Source organism: Heterodontus francisci, chromosome 2 (genome assembly GCF_036365525.1).
Source record: "Heterodontus francisci isolate sHetFra1 chromosome 2, sHetFra1.hap1, whole genome shotgun sequence".
Lineage (NCBI taxonomy): Eukaryota > Metazoa > Chordata > Chondrichthyes > Heterodontiformes > Heterodontidae > Heterodontus > Heterodontus francisci.
In genome coordinates this window covers 126,001,161-126,024,604 of record NC_090372.1, presented here as the reverse complement: position 1 = coordinate 126,024,604, position 23,444 = coordinate 126,001,161, and the positions used below count along the sequence as shown (strand labels likewise).

General features: G+C 42.0%; 1 protein-coding gene across 1 annotated transcript in view; it reads right to left on the bottom strand.

The window, feature by feature from the left end:
* Positions 1–23,444, bottom strand: part of erp44 (endoplasmic reticulum protein 44) — a 143,242-nt gene that overhangs the window by 62,910 nt on the left and 56,888 nt on the right. Inside the window, exons 4-5 of the mRNA XM_068010434.1 lie at positions 22,164–22,279; positions 4,605–4,789 (exon numbers count right to left, since the gene is read on the bottom strand). Coding sequence (XP_067866535.1) covers positions 4,605–4,789; positions 22,164–22,279 — 301 coding nt within the window. The remainder of the gene's footprint in view (positions 1–4,604; positions 4,790–22,163; positions 22,280–23,444) is intronic.

Below are 23,444 nucleotides of genomic sequence, written 5' to 3'. Positions count from 1 at the left end.
AACCCAGCCCTATTGATCCTGGAAAGTCCTCCTTAATAACATCTGGGTGCATGTGCCAAAGTTGCGAGAGCTATCCCACAGACTAGTCAAGTAATAGCCTGACATTGTCTGTCAGGTATGATTCTGCGAGTATAACTATGTCCCAGACACCATCACCATCCCCGGGTATGTCCTGTCTCACCAGCAGGACAGACCCACCAGAGGTGGCAGCACAGTGGTATACAGTCGGGAGGGAGTTGCCCTGGGAGTCCTCAACATTGACTCCGGACCCCATGAATTCTCATGGCATCAGGTCAAACAAGAGCACGGAAACCTGATTACCACCTACCGCAGCAACCACCCCCCCCCCCCACCACAGCTGATGAATCAGTGCTTCTCCATGTTGAACACCAATTGGAAACTCTACTGAGGGTAACAAGGGCACAAAATGTACTCTGGGTGGGGGACTTCAATGTCCATCACCAGGAGTGGCTTGGTAGCACCACGACTGACTGAGCTGACCTAAAGGACACAGCTGTTAGACTGGGTCTGTGGCAGGAGGCGAGGGAACCAAGAGGGAAATATCTACTTGATCTTGTCCTCACCAATCTACCTGTGGCAGATACAACTGTCCATGACAGTATTGGTAGAAGTGACCACTGCACAGTTCTTGTGGAGTCAAAGTCCCAACTTCACATTGAGGATACTCACCATTGTGCTGTGTGGCACTACCACCGTGCTAAATGGGATGTATTTCTAGCAGCTCAAAACTGGACATTCATGAGGTGCCGTGGGCCATCAGCAGCAGAATCGTATTCAACCATAATCTGTAAACTCATGGCCTGGAGTATCCCTTACTCTACCATTACCATCAAGCCGGGGGACCATACCTGGTTCAAAGAAGAGTGCAGGAGTGCCGGGAGCAGCACCAGACATACCTAAAAATGAGGTGTCAGCCTGGTGAAGCTACAATCCAGGACTACATGCATGCCAAACTATGGAGGCAGCATGTGATAGACAGGGCTAAGCAATCCCACAGCTAATGGATCAGATCTAAGCTCTGCAATCCTGCCACATCAAGTTGTGAATAGTGGTGGATAAACAACTAACTGGGGGAGGTGGTTCCACAAACATCCCCATCCTCAATGATGGGGGAGCCCACGACATCAGTGCAAAAGACAAGGCTGAAGCATTTGCATCCATCTTCAGCCAGACATGCCAAGTGGATGATCCATCTCGGCCTCCTCCTGAGGCCCCAGCATCTCAGATGCTGTCTTCAGCCAATCTGATTCACTCCACGTGATGTCAAGAAATGGCTGAAGGCACTGGATACTGCAAAAGCTATGGGCCCTGACAATATTCCGGCAATAGTACTGAAGACCTGTGCTCCAGAACTTGCCGGGCCCCTAGCCAAGCTGTTTCAGTACAGATACAACACAGGCATCGACCTGGCAATGTGGAAAATTGCCCAAGTATGTCCTGTACACAAAAAGCAGTTCAAATCCAACCCGGCCAATTACAGCCCCATCAGTCTGCTCTCAATCATCAGTAAAGTTATAGAAGGGTCATCGACAGTGCTATCACGCGGCACTTGCTCAGCAATAACTCGCTCACTGATGCTCAGTTTGGGTTCCACCAGGGCCACTCAGCTCCTGACCTCATTACACCCTTGGTTCAAATGTGCACAAAAGAGCTGAACTCCAGAGGTCAGACGAGAGTGACTGCCCTTGACATCAAGGCAGCATTTGACTGAGTATGGAATCAAGGAGCCCTAGCAAAACTGGAGTCAATGGGAATCAGGGGAAATCTCTCCACTGGTTGGAGGCATACCTAGTGAAAAGAAAGATGGTTGTGGTTGTTGGAGGTCAATCATCTTAGCACCATGACATCACTGCATGAGTTCCTCAGGGTAGTGTCCTAGGTCCAAACATCTTCAGCTGCTTCATCGATGACCTTCCTTCAATCATAAGGTCAGAAATGGGGATGTTTGCTGATTGCACCATGTTCAGCACCATTCGCAACTCCTCAGATACTGAAGTAGCCAGTGTCCGGATGCTGCAAGACCTGGGCAACATCCAGGCTTGGGCTGGGAAGTGGCAAGTAACATTCGTGCCACACAAGCGGTGGGCAATGGCTATCTTAAACAAGAGGGAATCTAACAATCACCCCTTGATGTTCAATGGCATTACCAATGCTGAATCCCCCACTATCAACATCCTGGGGGTTACCACTGACCACAAACTGAACTGGAGTAGCCACATAAATACTGTGGCCACAAGAGGCTAGGAATTCTGTGGCGAGTAACTCACCTCCTGTATCCCCAGTGCCTGTCCATCATCTACAAGGCACAAGTCAGGAGGGTAATGGAATACCTTCCACTTGCCTGGATGAGTGCAGCTCCAACAACACTCAAGAAACTCGACACCATCCAGGACAAAGCAGTCTGCTTGATTGGCACCCCGTCCACCACCTTCAAAATTCACTCCCTTCACCACCGACGCACAGTGACAGCAGTGTGTACCATCTCCAAGATGCACTGCAGCAACCCACCAAGGATCCTTCGACAGCAGCTTCCAAACCTGCGACCCCTACCACCTAGAAGGACAAAGGCAGCAGATGCATGGGAACACCACCACCTGCAAGTTCCCCTCCAAGTCACACACCATCCTGACTTGGAACTATATCGCCATTCCTTCACTGTCAAAATCCTGGATCTCCCTTCCTAACAGCACTGTTGGTGTACCTACACCCCAAGGACTGCAGCTGTTCAAGAAGGCAGCTCACCGCCAACTTCTCAAGGGCAATTAGGGACAGGCCATATATACTGGCCTAGCCAGTGACGCCCACATCCCATGAACGAATAAATAAAAAAAAATAAAAAATCAAGGCCTTAGGGAGGGTGCAGAAGGGATTTACTAGAATGGTACCAAGCATGTGGGACTTCAGTTATGTGGAGAAGGTGGGGTTGCTCTCCTTGAAGCAGAGAAGATTAAGAGGAGATTCTATTCTTTCAAGGGACATGGGCATCGCTGGCAAAGCCAGCATTTGTTGCCCATCCCTAATTTCCCTTGACAACTGTGTGGCTTGCTAGGCCATTTCAGAGGGCAGTTAAGCGTCAACCACATTGCTCTGGGGCTGGAGTCATATGTATGCCAGACCGGGTAAGGACAGCAGATTTCCTTCCCTAAAGGACATTAGTGTATCAGATGGTTTTTAATGATAATCAATGATGGTTTCATTGCACCATTACTGAGACTAGCTTTCAATTCCAGATTTTTAAAATTAATCAGTTGAATTGAAATTTCACCAGCTGCCGTAATAGGATTTGACAGATTTTCAATATCATGAAGGGTTTTGCTGGAGTAAATAAGGAAAAACTGTTCACAGTGGCAGAAGGGTCGGGCACAGATTTAAGGTGACTGGGAAAAACAAGCGACATGAGGAAACTTTTTTTTTTAAAACAGCGAGTTGTTGTGATCTGGAATGTACTCACTGAAAGGGAAGTAGATTCAATACTAACATTTAAAAGAGAATTGGATAAGTACTTGAAGGGAAGAAACATATAGGGCTGTGAGAAAAGAACAGACAAGTGGGACTAATTGGATAACTTTATCAAAGAGCTGTCTGCAACGATGGGCCAAATATTCTCCTTTAGTGCCGTATCATTCTATAGGATTTTAATCCTTATGCTTACTCAAAATAAAGGATTTTTAACTATACTGTGTAATTGCTATGCTTCAGCAGTGAAACTTCAGATAGCCTCAGGTATGATTTGTGATGTAAAATAAATTTGCAGTGTCACTGGTTTGGAATACAGTCATATTAACCTTTTGAAGAACTTCAAATCATTTTAAAAAATCAATGATATCAACTGAAGCAATCCTTACACCCTCCCTCTTGATTCCACTACTTTAATTGAGGTCAACTAACTAGGTAGAGACTAGAGATTGAACCAGAGATTTCTGGTCTGCTTGGATTAAGTCTAGCATTTGCAGTACTGGATTGGAAACACGACTTGACTATATCCTTCCCGATCATTGCGTTCCTCCCACTCCAGTCTTTTGTGCATCTAGTTTAAAGTGTTATGCATGCAATGGAATACATACTGGAATAGCTAGTTATCTTGTATTTCAATAAAAAGACAACAGTTCTTATAATGAACATAACTATGATATACATAACTTTCATTTCATGTCTTTGCACGAACAAAAAAGTTTCTTTTAATTTATTTTGGATTCAATGCATTTGGCAGCTTTTCTGTAGGATTTCAACTGTGAAAATTTTTAAATTAGAATAGATTATTCAACACAAAATTAACAACCAGTTTTTAGGAAGTATCACTGCCCTGTACCATCATTCTGCTTTGTTTTTTTTCCTGAAATAGATGGACATACATTAGAAGATTTTGTTTTAAAAATGCTGAGTGGTTGAGGCTGATGAGTGCATTAATTTTAAATCTTTGTCATAAGACATACATTTTATTTAGATTATCATGAAATTATGAGTTAAATCTTTATCTTGGATATCATAATTTAAGCATTGTTTCAAATCACAGTAAAGGCTTTAGTTTTGAAATCAGATCATATAAATTGTTTGAACTCTCCGGGTTTAATGCGCAGACTTACATCAACTGTTTCCAATTCGCTCAGATTCAGAATCTCTTGAACAGGATCATTTTTCTGCTGCTTGATGAAGTCTGAAAGTGCACTCACTGATCTTTGACCCCTGTACTCCCTCTTCATCATCATCCCATTCCGGAATAATTTCAATGTTGGGTACTTACTAATTCGGTACCTTTGTGCTATATCCGCTGTAAAAAAAAATCATAATATTAAATGCATAAGCAGTAATAATTGGAGTTACCTGAAGTTATTGTACTGCAGACACGATTCCAAAACATATTCAAAAATGGAAAAAACAAGCCAATAAATGGCTCCAACTTTGACTAAGTGCAGCGCACAAGCCTAGTAAATGAATAAAAGACCGACCAGTGGACGTTGAAGAAAGTCCTGACAAACAAAAATTATTTTTCCAAGTTTTAATGATTTTCTAAAAAATTTACTTGTAAAAATTCACTTTATAGAATTGACAGCAGATAATAGCTGCCTTAAAGTAATTGCTTACATATGCTTTCTGTAAACTGTCAGTGATGAAAGAACAGTACAGATGCAATCTGACAATATTCAAAATTTGTGATAATACAGATGTAGTAGCCTTTAACTGACATTAGCCGTTTGTGGAATGCTTTATAAATAAATGCTGTAAGGCAGCATATAATGACTACTTAACTTCTGACACGCATTTGCCAAAAAAAAGTGTTGGTGGGGGGAGGTGGAAAGAGTAACCTGCCCAAGATGAAGACAAAAACCTCAATGTTTGGGAGGTTTAAGAAACATTTAGCACTCCTGACAAATAGGAATTGTTAGATGAAAGACGACAAAGGCTAGTATGCCTTTTACCATCTTGGTAGTCACATGATACAATAATGGAATTGTTGACTAATTATGGAAATCAATCTCTATTAATTGGTCTACAACAGATCCAGAATCAAGAGCCAAAAACTGAGTAGAGTAATGGACTTGTGGAAGAATAACATGTCAGAATCTGCCCTCTTCAATGTCAAGGATGCGTTCAGGTGTCAAATCTTGTCCACAATTATGACTAAAGCAACACAAGTTTCCATTACCAAAACTTGGGCTTTAGCTTTAAGCAAGAAAAAGTGCATCCTGACATTCATGGAGAATACAAGTGAAGATTCAAACATATACTGCCAGCCTGTGGAGTTCTGGCCATCTAACGTGTGCAATAAAAAAAAATGCACTGCTCCAAGAAACGAATTTGAAGAAGTTTGGGGATAATTATGAAAAGGAAGATTTTAAGGTTAAGACAAAAATTACAACATGATCACGAAGGAATTAAATAAATCAATAACCATAACGCTTCGGGTTTAACGGTCAGAAAAATTCTTCAAGGGGGCCGTTAATTTTATATGCCATTACTGCTTCTCAGGTGCCGCAAGTTTGGATTGCAGCATATTTAGATACGATGTAGGAAGGATGGATTTAATTATCAACTAATACGACTTTCATTTAGAATAGAGACATGGTAGCTGAAGTGCCATTAAAGCTTTGTGAAAGACAGACAAGTAGATCCCGACAGAATTTATTTTTGATTAAAAAAATGGCCTGAAGGTACAAGTGATCAGAGGACATATCAGTGTAGTTCCAATTTAGAGCACCAAATGCAGATTCTCTTTCACTTCCCAATGCAAACATCTCTTGTAGGACGACAGTGAGAATATAATAACTCAGTCAGAACCATGCAAGTATGTTCAATGTATCTGTCTGCTCAACAGCCAAGCTGTTCAGGTCTGAATAGAAAATCAACCCATTTCGTTTGAGTTTGGTAGATGGGTAGAATTTACGATCCAACAAAATACAGCCAATTAGGTCAGCAATAATAAGGTTTCACCTTTCTGGAGGCAGATAAATTTTCAGATATTCAAATGTTTGGAGTAACAAAACATCTCAGTTGTCATGACAAAATGAACTTATGGCTTCTCTATTGGCAAAAGCGAACAGACTTCCTGGTTAGCTTCTGTGTGAACAGGTTTTCCATTAGCTGGCAATTAGATGAAACATGGGACTGGATTTTATGCGCCCGGCACCGGGAGCAACTGCAGACGAGAAAAATGGCGGCCTGCACCTTCCTCGCGGCGGCTCATGATAATGTGCTGGTCGGGCTGCCCCCCCACACCCCTCAATCCCATGGAGGGGGCAGGCTCTCAGACGCCGGCAACGGCATCAGCTGCCTGTGTGCAGGTGTTGGCGCCTTTTTAAAGGGCAGCCAGCCCTGCTGATTAATTTACAGTTTGAAAGTTATACCCCCCCCCCCCACAACTGTACCGATCAAAAATCTGTTGCCCCTTTCCCATCCCCCAATAACTATAAAATTCAACATTTTCCCCATTCCCCCCCAAAACATTTAGCTTCAACACTTGACCTTCCTCCCCCAAACTGAACAAAGTGCAGAGGTCACCCCTTCCGACCATCCCCTACACTAAAACTGTAGATCTGACCCCGTCCTCAATAGCTCTCCCCTTTCCCACCACTGTGGTGCCTGCTTTCCCTGGACAGGAAAGTGAAGGCGCGTGAGTGCTGGCCGCCACTCAGAAGATCACGGCCTGAAGGCAAGATTGGAGTGAATTTTATTTAAATCTATTCCTGTGCTTAATTTAAATATCCAAAGCCAGGTCCCATCGCCCAGCAGAGGGAAGAAGCCGCTATGGAGCTTCGCCACTGCCGGGAAGATCGGGTCCGGCACTCCCGGCGTCGGACTCCTTGGCAGGCTACTGCCAGAACGATCTACCGCACCCCTGCCCCCCCACCCACCCTGCCATGCAGCCCGACGTCAGGAGCTCAGTAAAATCCCGACCATGGCTTTTGCTCTACTCCCTTTTTAGACAACTCTTGCACAGGAGCAGAGGGTAAATCTCACTGCCGAAATGATGATTCCTGCTACCTTTGAAGTTCTACACAAAATAAGTATATCACTTGACAAGCCAAACAGCAATATAAAAATATTTTACAGGTTAGACAGCCATTATAGAGCGCATTAGCAATGCAAGGAAATAAATTTTGTTCAGAGGTACAGTATCACCTTACTATGCATTGATCAGGTCAACAGGGGAAGCAAGTAGCACTCATCATAGAAATTAGGAAGTTGGAAGTCAAACAGAGCCACAAATTCATTTTATGGCCTCAACTATTTCAATTAGTCTGTTCCAAGATAACAAATTTCACCAGTACATGATAAGTGTCAGCCTCGTTTTAGTGGTAGTATTCATGTCTCTGAATCAGAAGGTTCATGACCCACTCCAGAGACTCAACCATGTAATCTAGGCTGACAACCCCAGTGCAGCACGTCGGAGATGCAGTCTTTCAAATAAGGCGTTAAACGACTGCCCTCTCAGGTGGATGTAAAAGATCCCATGGCACTATTTAATGCAGAGCAGAGCAGTTCTCTCCATTGTTCTGAACAGTATTCATTCCTCAACCAACATTACTAAAACAGGTTATCCATCATTACCTCATTACTGTTTGTGAGACCTTGCTGTGTGCAAACTTGGCTGCATTGTTTCCTACATGATAACAGCGACTACATTTCAAAAGTACTTAATTGCCTGAAAACGGCTTGCTAAGGTCCTGAGGTTTTGAAAAACATTTGTCAAGAAAACATGCTATGCTGAATGAGGATTTTTAATTCATCAGTTGGAAACCTACATTAAACTTTTAAAAAGGAAAGCTGGAATCCTACATTTCACTTTTAAAAAGCTGGCAGCCAAGATGGCCACACAATTTGCATTGAAATACCTCACATTCCAGGACATCGAAGTAGAAACGCATGTCTAAAAAGCTCCCATCCAGGACAATGGCCTGAACAGTAAATTATCTACTATCACCCTCATTACCAGGACATTCAAAGCTATCTTGGAGCATTCACTAGTGGAGACATACCTCCAGTGGGTAAACATTGAAACAATACAACCTGAGAGATTTGAAATTCTTAGACTTTGGGCCTCATTAAAGAAAAAAAAGTACTGAGAGCACCATGTGACAGACTCCCCAGTTTGTGTGAACTTGGAGTTTTTTTATTGTTACACACAGCAGACAAGCTTTGAGAGCCAACCAGTGCAAGATCTCTGTGGGGCTGTGTGTGTGTGTGTCTCTCTCCAGATAACATTGCAAGTTTTTGAAACCTAACTGCAACTGTGGAACATCCAAGTCTTTCATCATACAGAGACACACCCTAGAGAGAAAGCCACCTACATCACTGTCTCGAAGAAAACCCTGAACCAGGTGGACCAGATGCAAGTGTACTTCTATCAGCCAGACACTTCAGAAACAAGAATTCAACCGGAAGACAACTGAACTAGCAGACCCACAGACTGTATATTATTTTTATTTGTTCTGGACTCTAATCAAACTATTCTTTAACACTCTGTAACCTATTTGTGTGAGTGAGATTCTTGTGTGTGTGCGTGTGAAAGTTGGAGCGTAGTTTATTATTTTACTTGGATAGGGTTTAGATTTTAAGTACAATAAAACTGAACCTCTTTGTTTAAACTCAAGAAAACCTGTCCGATTGGTTATTTTATGATCATAACACTCACTGAATTGGTGAGCACATCCACTGTTTAAAAAGGAATAAACTCTGTTGCGGTCAAACAAGGAGAGGGACAAGAGGGGAGCCTTTCAACCCCTCCTTACCTGATAACACTTTATACAAATGCAAGTTTTTTCTCTCTCTTCCTGGAACTCCATTACAAAAAGAAATAGCTGGATCACTAGCTAGACCATTTTCACCCAACATCTACCCTCAGAATGCTAAAATACCTTGTGGCATATAAGCAAATTACATGCAAGATGGTTTAGTATCAGCAGCTTCATGGAAGATTCTCTAAAATGACTTGTCAGGTAATTCTCAAGACAAATTCAATCCAATTTATGCTGTATGCTATTGCACAAAACAACAATTGTACATAACAATCAGAAAGTGTTTATTGATTAAGTTGCAGTCAAAATATTGCACCCAATTTTCAATGGCCTAGGCGTTAAGGATACAGAAGCGATTTCAGGGTAGCTGTGAGAAGACACCAGAAAAACTGGGATTCCCTTCATTTAAATAGAGAAGGTTAAGTGGAGATCTAAGTAGAGGTATTTCGACGTTTTGAGGTTTTTTGATATGAATAGGGAAAAGCTATTTCCACCATTTGGTGAGTCAATAACACGAGAACATAAATTTAAGATCACCAATAGGAGAAAAGGAAAGCTTAGGTTTTAAAAACTGGAGGTTGTTCGGAATGCCCTACAAAAAACTGTGGTGGAAGCAGAATTCCTAACTTTTGATGGGAAATGAATATTTGAAAAATTATAAAAAAGATATGGGGAAAAAGGTGGGGAAATGGAGCCAAGTGGATAGCTCTTTCAGAGAGCAAGCACAGACTTGCAGGACCAAATGGCACCTCTGTTCTGTAAGATACTATGATTCAAAATCAGAATCAAAATATTGTACAGAAGGAATGACTGACACATGATCAGCGCCCTACCAAATTAAAGGGCGTGAAAAATGCATCATGGACGTGAAATCTCAGGTCCTCTGTGAAATTGGTCATTTTGCAAACTTTGCATGTTTTACTGATTGCGGAGGACTTAATGGGCATGTTGTGAACATTGCGCATTTTCCTAATTGACACAAGGCTCAACTCGCTGATTGATAGATGAGGGAGGGCTTCCAATGCAGTTTTGAGTGTAGCAGTCTAAAGTGTCAGCAGACAAGTGAGAATGCCAGAATGAGCAAATCAAAAATGGCCACAACCATTACTGTAGCACACGGAGTGAAAGAATTTGGAAGCCAAATTCTGCATGCTGATGGTGGTACACGGTTTTGTACAAGCTGTAATGTTTTGTTGGATCACACATGGTGGGCAACAGTTCAGCGCCACTTAGAGTCCAAAAGCCATCATAGCAGAAAAACAGCATCCAACGTTGCACTGCTGGAAAACGAACACACAAAAATAGCAATGATTTCATCACTTTTTAAGACGTGACAGACAGCTCAGAAAATTGTCAGTTGGTTACAATGGAACTTGTGGATGCTTTTGCAAGCGCCAACATACCATTGGAAAAGCTTGATCACCCAAAGCTGCGGGTATTCATTCAACGTAATGTGCAAAATGATGGTCGCTTGCCAAGTGCAAATAAACTATGACAGTGCTACCTACCAAAGGTTTTTGCTACCTATTGTGAGATGAAGTTTCAGATTAATTCGTCTAAGTCTTTTGCAATTATTTGTGATGAGTCCATTATGAGCAAGACAACTATGTGCTACATGTTTTGTTTGATTTTATGTCTGGTAAGGTCAAAGTAGAGAGTCAGGAAAACTAAAAACAGTGCTTGCAGATTGCGTCTACTTCGAAGCTGTTAATTACACCACAGTTTCCCAAGCGATAATCTTCATCTCAAAAGAGCTCACACTGCCACTGAAAACACAGGTTTTAACAGACATTGTAACCCTTCTAAACAATGTTCATCTTAATGAGGAGGTTCAGTTTGTTGCCAAGAACACTACACGACTGATGGATTTAGTCACTTGGTTTGAATCTCGACACGTCACAATCCACTAAGCTTTCAATAAAGTAATTGTTCTGGGCTAAAGCACAAACGAGCAACACTCTGATGATGTTGAATTAAATGCCTGTGCTTAACTGGTGTTTTCTTGAATGGCAAAGAAGCTCAAACAATATTACTGCTATGGGGAAGAGTAAAGCAGTGAAGAAAAAGCAGCTCAGAGGTTTCAACCATCGTCTGCAGTGTTTCTGAAAGCTGTATGTATCTTTGACCCTGCACAAATGCAACTGTTGATGGTGGATTTAAACTTGTTTGATGCAATTCCTGTCTTTGGCAAGAACTGTAGGCTGGGAGATTCCTGCTTATAAAAGCATTGCAAAAGAAACTGATTGTACTGTGCCTGTGCTGCAGTTTTGAAACTCTGTGGAAGGCAGAATTCCCCCACCTTGTTAAGGCTAGCACGGTGCTGCCTGACAATTCCAATAAGCTCTCTCCACATCCAGAGAGTTATGTCTAAACACGGGCAGGTGTTCACAGTGCAGAGACAGGGAATGAAGAAAGAGACAGTTGCAGGCTATTCCATGCTCACATTCAACCACTGATTTAAGTGAGTAAAGAATGTGACCTGTTTATAGTCAGTTTTTTTTTTACAATAGCTTTTGAGTATATACGAAATGCCATTTGAAATCAGAAACCTCCTTAGTCTTTTATTGTTTTAAAAAAATTATTCACATGGTTTATTGCGATACTGTGAAATTTATGATTTAAATATGCGAAATCATGAAATTCGCGATTCTTAAAATGTCATGACCATGAAATTTGTAAAATTTGGCCATACATTTTGTAGGGTCCTATCTGTGATTTTCCAGTCATCAATTGTTTTCTCCAGTATAAATGGCCTGATCACAAGGATTGACCATATCAGAGATTCAAATTTTCATGGGTCGTAAACTGCCATAGGAGCTTCAGATGATTCTCCTAGATTTGGAATTGTAGCTGAAATACCAGCACGAAAAGGTTGCATGCCTTAATTTGAGCATTGCTTTACTGGAACCATTTTGATCAGATGAAATTGTTATTAGATAAGGGCTGGAAACAAGGTTACACATTTCTTTTTGTTGAATTGATGAGCATATGCAAGCACACGTACTGTATAGTTGTGTCCAGATGAACCCACCCAATATCAGCATTGAATTATTGCTCATAATTTTTCAGTGTTCTTACATTTCATTCCAGATGCAATAATTAAAAATGGAAAGTCAGTGAAGTAAACTTGCACCACCTTTCCATTGGAAATGACTTGCTTTTCAGATTTATTGCAAGAAAATCTGGGCTTTGTTCTTTATGGTCATTGATGCAACAGTAGTGTTTTTATATTTGAGACAGTATCCAAAATTCAATTGCTTTTCAAATACCTTTCAATCTAATATAAAAATGAAGTCCCCACGCAACAAGAGGCACAGGAGGTTTTTAAAAAATTATCTTTTGATTAGTAGGAGCCAAACTGAATCAGAATATGCAGATCTTAAATGTAGCTGATAAATGCAAGTAGAATTACACTTGTGTAATTAGGCACTAAATAATATTCAGTGCATCAATAATTCCCTTTTACTTTTCTATCTGAATATCTGGCTTGATACGACAAAGACGGAATGCTCTTTGAAGGACAGTGCATCAAAAAGAACTGTTCTTCAGCTGCCAGTTGCATTTTGAAAATCACTTTTAGGTTTCACTGAAAAATAACTTTTTATTCCTGAATATACTTGAGTATAAATGTAAAACAAGGTGCTAAATAGTCTTGAAGCATTGTTGGTTTACCTACTTTACAAAACAAAAATAAGCAAACCCAACTTAAGTCACTGAATGAAGAGCCTGACTGACACCTGAGGGTTCATATCTGCAGAGCAGGTGTGTACAGGTGGACTGTATATTATCTTTCAACTACACAAATATTCCTATCCTCAATGATGGGGGAGCCAGCGCATCAGTGCAAACGATAAGGCTGAAGCATTTGCAACAATCTTCAGTCAGAAGTGCCGAGTGGATGATCCATCTCAGCCTCCTCCTGAAGTTCCCAGCATCACAGATGCAAGTCTTCAGCCAATTCAATTCACTTCACATGATATCAAGAAAGAGCTAAAGGCACCGGATACTGCAAAGACTATGGGCCCCGACAACATGCCGGCAACAGTATTGAAGACCTGTACTCCAGAACTTGCCACGCCCCTAGCCAAGCTGTTTCAGTACAGCTACAACACTGGCATCTATCCGGCAATGTGGAAAATTGCCCAGGTATGTCCTGTACACAAAAAGTAGGACAAATTCGACTTGGCCAATTACCGCCCCATCAGTCCAATCTCGATCATCAGTAAAGTGATGGAAGTTGTTGACAGTGCTATCACGCGGCACTTGCTTAGCAATAACCTGCTCAGTGACGCTCAGTTTGGGTTCCGCCAGGGCCACTCAGCTCCTGATCTCAGTACAGCCTTGGTTCAAACGTGCACAAAAGAGCTGAACTCCAGAGATGAGAGTGACTGCCCTTGATATCAAGGCAGCATTTGACCGAGTATGGAATCAAGGAGCCCTAGCAAAACTGGAGTCAATGGGAACGAGGGGGAAAACTCTCCACTGGTTTGAGTCATAGCTAGCACAAAGGATGATGATTGTGGTTGTTGGAGGTCAATCATCTCAGCTCCAGGACATCACTGCAGGAGTTCCTCAGGGTAGTGTGCTAGGCCCAACCATCTTCATCAATGACCTTCCTTCAATCATAAGGTCAGAAGTGGGGATGTTTACTGATGATTGCACAATGTTCAGCACTATTCGCGACTCCTTAGATACTGAAGCAGTCCATGTAGAAATGCAGCAAAACCTTGGGCTGATAAGTGGCATGTATCATGTGCGCCACGCAAGTGCCAGACAATGACCACCTCCAACAAGACAGAATCTAACCATCTCCCCTTGACATTCAATGGCATTATGATCACTGAAACCCCCACTAACATCATGGGATTTACCATTGACCAGAAACTGGAGTAGCCATATAAATACCATGACTACAAGGGGGGGAGTCAGAAGCTAGGAATCCTGCCGCAAGTAACTCACCTCCTTACTCCCCAAAGCCTGTCTACCATCTAAAAGGCACAAGTCAGGAGTGTGACAGATGGGTGCAGCTCCAACAACAACCAGGACAAAGCAGCCCACTTGATTGACACCCCATTCACCACCTTCAACATTTATTCCCTCCACCACTGATGCACAGTGGCAGCAGTGTGACTTGGAACTATATTGCCATTCCTTCACTGCTGCCGAGTCAAAATCCTGGAACTCCCTTCCTAACAGCACTGTGGGCGTACCTACCCCACATGGACTGTAGCAGTTCAAGAAGGCACCTCACCACCTTCACAACAGGTGGTAGAGGCAGGAACCCTCACAACATTTATGAAGTATTTAGATGAGCACTTGAAACTCCATAGCATACAAGGCTATGGGCCAAGTGCTGAAAAATGGGATTAGAATAGTTAGGTGCTTGATGGCCAGCACAGACACGATGGGCCAAAGGCTGTTTCTGTGCTGTATAGCTCTATGACTCTAATGAGGAATGGGCAATAAATGCTGTCCTAGCCAGCGACACACACATCTCATAAACAAATAAAAACTATTTTCAATTTTTGTTTGAAATCGTAGAACGTATGAGTGAAGCAACCTTTTGTTAGCTCATTAAAGTTAGGCATAAACAAGTTGTAGCCCTGCTTAGCTACCTTGATATTGTACAAAAGATATAAAGATTCTACTGTGCACTGTGAAAGGAAGAGTCAAATTTAAAACACTTGCTGAAATGCAACAACGAAAGGCAAAAGTATTCCAAGAATTACAATGGTGCAACTGCTCACATCAGTGTGTAGCTGTGCCATGAAGAATAGAAAGGTCGCTGTACAATTTCTGCTCAGCGTTATCTGGTCTTAAGGGGACAGGAGACGTGGCATAATTGGCTTAACCAGTGGAGGTGGGGGGGGTGGAGGTGGTGTGGGAGCGATTTTAACTGTGTAAATCAGGAGGTGGAAATGCTGTGCTTGTCCAAAAGCTCGTGCCATTTTCATGGGAGAACCTAATTTATATCAAATCTGCAATTTGCGCATAGGGAGTGTGGTTTGTGATGTCAGCTTGCCGAGTGGGGTACACAGCAGGGTGGCTGCTACTTAAAGGCATCCTACACCACACCTTAAGAGAAGGTGCTTTGTACAGTGGTGGATAGCAGACAGCAAGATTGTGCAGCAGCAGCAGAGGTCATTTGGATCATGCTTCTCAGGTTCGCTGCTGCAGTGGTGGAAGTGCCGATTGACTAACTGATCAGCTGGTGAAGGTCCTATTTCTGTCTGATGGGTGCTTGGTGTCAAGACAAAATATGAATAGGCGGGAGAGAAGTGCAAAAAATTTCGATGCCATCAATATTGTCCCCAGGACCTGTCCGCAGTGCAGGCAAAAGTACAATGATCTGACTAGGTATAGTAATGCAAGACTTTCCTTCACGTCTCTCTTTACACCAAGCACAGCCCTGTAGGGCCCTATTTTAGGCTCAATACAATTAATACCCTTCCTATGGCTCTCCACGGGTCAGCAGGGAACACTTTACTGCACTCCCAATTCTGTTTACACTCAGACTCTTAAAACCTGTGAGTGACCTCACAGCCACTCTTGTCTTCATCTGCTTTTTCCAGTCATTATGCACACTATGGTAAGCTGGTTCATACATCTTGAAAAAGACACAGCACATAAGAACTTACTTCCACTTTTCTTAGAGTGCAGCAATACAGGAGAAACAGACAGACAGAAGAGGGCTGCCATTGATATAGGATCACAGAATGGTTACAGCACAGAATGAGGCCATTCGGCCCATCACATCAGTTCTGGCTCTCTGTAAGAGCTACTCAGCTAGTCCCATTCCCCTGCCTTTTCGCTGTAGCCAAGCATATTTTTTCTCTTCAGTAATTATCCAATTCCCTTTTGAAAGCCACAATTGAATCTGCCTCCACCACACTCTAAGGCAGCGCATTCCAGATGTGAACCACTTGCTGCATAAAAAGACGTTTTTCCTCATGTCACGTGTTTCTTTTGCCAATCACCTTAAATCGGTGTCCTTTGGTTCTCTGCCCTTCTGCCAATGGGAACAGTTTCTCCCTATCCACTTTGTCGAGACTCTTCATGATTTTGAACACCTCTAACCCATCATGATCCTGTTTTTTTTTCTCCTCGGGAATTATCGCGATGCGTCTTTAAGGCTGTAAGAGATCAGTACTTCTTTCAGGCAGCGAGCTCCAATGACTGAGGGAAGGTGCATTCTGGTTGCCTCGCTACAACCAGAGAGGGAGAACACGACATACAATGTATCCATTTTGATTTTGAAAAACTGGTTACCTGGTTTTGTTTAGAGTCTGCCAGACATACTGTGCCAGCATGTACTGAAGGGAGAAAGGAGAGCTCTCTAAGGCAATTTGTGCAGCTTCTCTCTCATAGTTCTAAAAACTTAAAGCCAGATTAATTCCTCGAAGTAACCAATTATTGATCTGCTGTGTGCATCGCTGGAAGACAGAAGAGTTTAACACTTCACTCCTGAACTGAACTGCCGAATTCCTATCGTAGGATTCATCGGACCTTGGAAGACTGCAAGTGGACTTTGACTGTGTTGTATCAGAGGACCGTTCACCAGGAAGCGTAATCTGCAAGACTTTATTGTTACTTTTTTTTTCAGGCAGCTAATTAAACACCAAACCACCGTTAGTTTGGGTATATGTATGCGAATGCAGGAGTTAGATTTAAAAAAAAAATAAGTTGCAAGGTGTTTAGATATTGGTTTATCTTAGTAGTGTTTAATATTTTAGTTTTTTTAAATAAGTAGTTAATTTGCTGATATCTAAAGATACCTGGCTTGGTTTGCTTCATTTGGGGGTTACTACATTGTTTCAATTCAGCTGCTGCTTTCTTTGATTTGGAAAGCTTAAGGATATGTATGATGCGACCTGTGGATCGGTGGGACTGAATTGACAGTGCATTGCTCCCACCATATATATTGATTGGGGGCTTTGTCTTGAGCGGTCATACCATAACAAACCGTATATGCTCTCAACCTTCTCTTCTCTAAAGAGAACAGCCCCTGCTTTGCCAATCTATCCACATAACTGAAGTCTCTCATCCCAGGAACCATTCTCATAAATCTTTTCTGCAACCTCTCCAATGCCTTCATATCCTTTCTAAAATGTGACCAGAATTGGATACAATACTCCAGATGGGTTTGAACCAGTTGTTTTATACAGGTTCACCATAACCTCCTTGTTTTCGTACTCTATGCCTGCATTTATAAAGCCCTGCTCTGTCACCAGGCCCTTGTGCATCCTTTATTTTATATTTTCTCTCCTCGCTCTTCCTACCAAAATGCATCAATTCACACTCTCTGCATTCAATTTCTTCATTTCATCTGCCACTTGTCTGCCCATTCCACCAGTCTATGTCCTCTTGAAGTCTATCACTATCTTCCTCAAAGTTCACAATACTTCCAAGTTTTGTGTCATATGCAAATTTTGAAATTGTGCCCTGTACACCTAAGGCTAGGTCATTAATATAGATCAAAAAAGCAGGGGTCCTAATACCGACCCGAGGAACCCCATACTATTCCTTCCTCCAGTCCGAAAAACAACCATCCGCCACGACTGTTTCCTGTCACTCAGTGGACTTCATATCCATGCTGCCACTGTCAGTTTTATTCCATGGGCCTCAACTTTGCTGACAAGCCTGTTTTGTGGCACTCTATCAAATGCCGTTTGGAAGTCCATGTACATCAAACCAGCTGCATTACCCTCACCAATCCTCTCTGTTACCTCATCAAAATACTCAATCAAATTCAACATGATTTGCCTTCAACAAATCTGTGCTGGCTTTCCTTAATTAATCCACATTTGTCCAAGTAACTGTTAATTTTGCCCTGGATTATCATTTCTAAAATCTTTCCCATAACCAAGATTAAACTGAACGGCCTATAGTTGCTGGGCTTGTCCTTAAACCCTTTTTTGAATAAGGGTGTAACATTTGCAATTCTCCAGTCCTCTGGCACCACACCTGTATCTAAGGAGGATTGGAACATTATGGTCAATGCCTTGCAATTTCCATCCTTACTTCCTCAGTATCCTCTGATGCATCTCATCTGGTCCTGGTGATTTATCAACTTTAAGTACAGCCAGCCTTTCTAATGCCTCCTCTATCAATTTTTAGCCCATTCAGTGTTCAACTACCTCTTCCTTCACTTATGACTATGGCAGCAACATCTTCCTTGGTAAAGATAGATGCAATGCACTCATTTAGTACCTCAACCATGCCCTCTGCCTCCATGCATAAATCCCCTTTTTGGTCTCTAATCGGCCCTACTCCCCCTTTTACTATTTATTTGCCTATAAAAGACATTTGGATTCCCTTTTAGGTTGGCTGCCAGTCTCCTCATACTCCTCACTTTGCTTCTCTAATTTCTTTTTCACTTTTCTTCTGAAATTTCTGTATGGACCCTGGATCTCACTTGTATTATCAACCTGACATTCATCATATGCACCCTTTTTCTGCTTCATCTTACTCTCTATCTCTTTTGTCATCGAGAGCGCTCTAGCTTTGTTTGCCCACCTTTTCCCCCTCATGGGAATGTACTTCAACTGTACCCGAACTATCTCCTCTTTAAAGGCAGCCCATTGTTCAATGACAGTTTTGCCTGCCAATCTTTGATTCCAATTCTCCTAGGCCAGATCCGTTCTCACCCCATTTAAGTTGTCCCTCTGCTAATTAATTAAGTTTTACTCTGGATTGCTCTTTGTCCTTTTCTGTAGCCAACCTAAACCTTACGATACTATGATCACTGTCTCCTAAATGTTCCCCAATTGACACTTGATCCATTGTCCCACTTCATTTCCTACAATCAGATCCAGCAATGTTTGTTCCTTGGACTGGAAACATACTGATATCGAAAATTCTCCTGAACATATTTCAGAATCTCTTCCCTCTCTCTGCCCTTTACATTATTACTGTCCCAATCCAAATTAGGATAATTAAAGTCCCCCATTATAATTTCCTTACAAATTTGTTCCTCTATACCTTTTCTACTAGTTGGAGGACTATATTATACACCCAGTAGTGTAATGGTACCTCTATTGTTTCTTAGCTCTAACCAAATTGGTTCTATCCTCTCTCTCCAGCACTGTAATATTCTTAATCAATATTGCCATCCTTCCTCCTTTCTTTCCTTCCCTATTTTTCCTGAACACCTTGTATCCAGAAATATTTAGTACCCAGTCCTTCCCTTTTTTAAGCCAGATCTCAGTTATCATCACGATACTTGCGCCTGCAGCTCATCAACTTTATTTACCATACTCCATGCATTCACATACATGTACTGTAAACCTAATTTGGACCTTATTGCATTCCCTTACTCTGACCTCACCTAAAACCTTGTTACCTCTTACTGTAGTGCTATCTGTCTCTCCCAATTCTTCGTGCACTTTGTTTTTCTTCTCTAAATGTTATCTCCTAGTTCCCATCCCCCTTCTAAGTTAGTTTAAACCCTCCCCAATAGCACTAGCAAACCGCCCTATAAAGACGTTGGTCCCAGCTCTGTTCTGGTGCAATCCGTCCGGCCTGTACAGGTCCCATCTCTCCAGAACTAGTCCCAATGTACTAGGAATCTAAAGCCCTCCCTCCTGCACCATCTCTCCAACCACGCATTCATACACTCACTGGTGCATGGCATTAGGAGTAATCTGGAGATTACTACCTCCGAGGTCCTGCTTGATAGTTTCTATCCTAGCTCTCTCAATTCAGCTTGCAGGACCTCATCCTTTTCTCTAGCTATGTGATTGGTACCAATATGGACCAAGATTGCTGGCTGTTCACCCTCCCTCCTCAGAGGGCTTTGATGGCAGAGGGCATACAGCATTGGAGATGGCAAGTGGTGTGGTAGAAATGGGTGTCAACAGCGTACATCTGGAAACTGATGGATGACATCGCAGAGGGGCAGCATGTAAGAGAAACAGGAGGGGGCCACAGATAGATCCTTGGGGGAATTCCAGAAGTAACATCGTGGGAGCATGAAGAGAAAAGTTATTGCTGGGGATTTGCTGGCCAACACTGGATAGAGAAGAGGAACCAGGCAAGGGCAGTTCAGTCAGCTGGACAATGGAAAAGAGTAGTTGGAGGATGATGGTGTCTTGAACCATGTCATAGGCTGGAGAGGGGCCAAGAAAGGATAGTACACTACTGTCACAGATGATGTCATTTGTGACTTTGATTAGCATCATTTCAAGCTGAGGCAGGGCCAAAACCTGACTGAACAGGTTCAAATATGGGGCTTAAGACAGGCACAAGAGGCTCACACTTGGGTGATTTCTGTATGCAAGTAAAGCCATAAAGCTGTTTGAAATGTGTGTGAAGACAGTGTTCCTGTAGTAGTTGGAGTCCTGTGATTTTAGTTGAATGAATACCAATGTGAGTCTTTGGCCAGATCAGTTTATTTGTAGGTGAAGAATTGTGTTAGATGTTGGACATCACTGTTAACGCAGGGGAGCCGGGATTGTTCAGTTGATACGTTCGATTAAATACTGCTGAAGAGCTTTTGCCAAGACAACTGTTGGACCCTTCGGGCTACCTCAGTATCCTTCATGTCAATAGTGTCCACTATCTCGCTGTGTGAGGTCCTCCTCCAATAGTGGCTCTACGAGGTATCTTTGCTGTAAAGCAGTTATATGTAGCATACAGAAAACCACCATCACGAGACACTGTGGGCTATATTGGAAAATCAGACTTAACTAAGAACAATTATTGGTCGAGTCCAAAGGACTGCTCTGTGCATTAATGAGGCTCCCACCTGATCCAGTTGGACATGCCGGACAACTAAGAACGGAGTAGAAGTAATTTTAACTGTGTTGCTAGCGACTCCGGCTTGGCAGGGTGGGTTGAAAGCTCCCTCCCACCCTGCAATGTTCTGTTGCCACTTTAACCATAGATTTTGGTTTCACGACTACCATCTTGGAGCCCCACTGCCAGTGTGCCCCGGTTAAGTAAAATGAGAAAAGAATTCTGCCAGGTTTCCCTGCTCATGTTGGTCCATTCTTGCTGTGGACTTCAGGTTGAATTAGCATTGGGTTACCCTCTTGTGATGTTGTCATGACTGAAGAGTCTGCCAACATTCAAGATATGGACTTGAATATGAAGAATGGCCATTCGGGTGAGGCACTGTAATCCTCTGCAGGGGGAGAAAAACATTGGGAAAGCCAGCTACTGTTTTGTCATAAAAACCCAACTGTTTCACTAATGGGAAGGGGGGAAAAACTTTCCCCACTTTTGGAAGAGATGAATGGAAATGGGGTGGGTGGAAATCAATTTGTCTTACAAAAAACCTGAAAAGACCTACAACCTTTCCATAGATGCCCAAAAGAATATAATTTCATTTTGATTTGTAATTCAAACATTGTAGGAATGCTCTTTTGCAAAAGAAAGAAAAGCAAGACTTTGATTCAACTTCCAGATTTGAATTTTAAACCAGTATGTTGACAATTACTGTTCCTGAAAAATAATCAAGACTGAGAGAATACTGGTTATCAAAGAATAAGCTCAACCCAGGATAATATTCTTAAAGAATTTGATTCTACAGTCCACTTCTATTGAGAAATGTTCCATCAAAATACAATTCAATTATATTTTACACTTGGATCAGTATTTCTATAAGCTGTTGATTTAAACCTCTGGTATTAAACTCATTGTAGTATAGCTCAGTTATTAATTCATTAATAAATTCAATACTGAGACTGGCTAAAGTTCCAGTTTAACCATGGTATCAGATTGCAGATATAGGCAACATCCAGATGACACTGGCAGTGGGTTAGCTTTTCAAATGCACGGAACACCAGCACAAATTGTACCTCCTCTGTTTGATTTTTGCCAACACACTTGGGATATTGCTACTTTCCACATTTTGTGCTCGACCTTACTGGTCTACTTCTGAAGTTATCTTTAAACTTGCTTACTTACCATGCTGGTCACAATCAACCCTGGCAAAGACTATATGCTTTGTGTCTGGAAATTCATCTTTCACGACCGAGGAGGCCTCTTCAAAGATGGGGTGTAGCATTTGACTGAATCTACACCTGGTGAAAAAAAAATGAAGTAACTGCACCCAAGTCTAAACTATGTAAAATAGTAACAACAATTTTAATTGTTCAATATTCCTTTAACTTATTCCCTTAGTCATTTCTTGCATTGTTTCTTACTGTATTTTCTTGCTGGTCTTCCCCTTCCCCTTTGTCAACAGTTTAGATTTTCTCTCTTCTGCACCCCACCTTTTACAGTATTAATTTGACACAAATATTACAATCTTATGGAAACCATACTTGTGTTTTACATATTGGTGGCCTCAGCATTTCCTACTCAGGATCAGTCGGTAGATGACACCAACACTTAAATTCTCTTCCAACAAACCTGAACGGCTTCTTCTCAGCAGTAGTAACATTATAAAGGCAGATGAGAATCACTGAAACATAGGACGATTACAGCACGGAAGGAGGCCATTCGACTCGTCATCTGTGCCAGCTCTCTGCAAGAGCAACTCACCTAGTTCTATTTCCCTGCCTATTCCCCACAGCCTTGAAAGTTTTTGCTCTTCAGGTAGCTATCCAGTTCTCTTTTGAAGGCCTCAATTGAATCTGCCTTCACCACACTCTCATTCCAGATCCTTGCATTCCAGATCCTTGTTACAACCAAGGTGGAAGTGTACTGTCGTTTCTAGTCCCACTTCTCTACAGGTTAGAACAAATATTTTTTAGAAACGTTTACGCAGTTACCAATTCGGTCAATCATATACTCTACTCTTTTTTTCCCAGAAAAAATACACCAACCAGGTTTCTTTAGCAACAAAATTATCAATTTATTATAAACAAGACTTATCCAGTAACGAATGAAAGCAGATTAAAGCACACAGATTAAAATATCAAAGTTCCCTTTTAAAATACTCCACACACTGAAAAAATAAAGAAATTCTCTCTGCAGAGCTCTGACAAAAAAATAATACTTTGGCCAAATACTTGTTAATTCTTGAAGAAAAAAATAAGATATGGAAGGATGTCAGTTGTCCCTTTTGGCCTGGCATCCAGGTATATGGTGACAGGTCACCAGGATCTTTTCAGAAGCAGTTCGTACTGGAGACGTTGAGAAATTGTCTGGTAGGCTTTCCACTATTCTACTCTGGTTTTGCAGGGTTTTTCCAGAGACAGGAGGAAAGAGGAGCTGACAAACTGGACACCTCAGGGTCTGAGA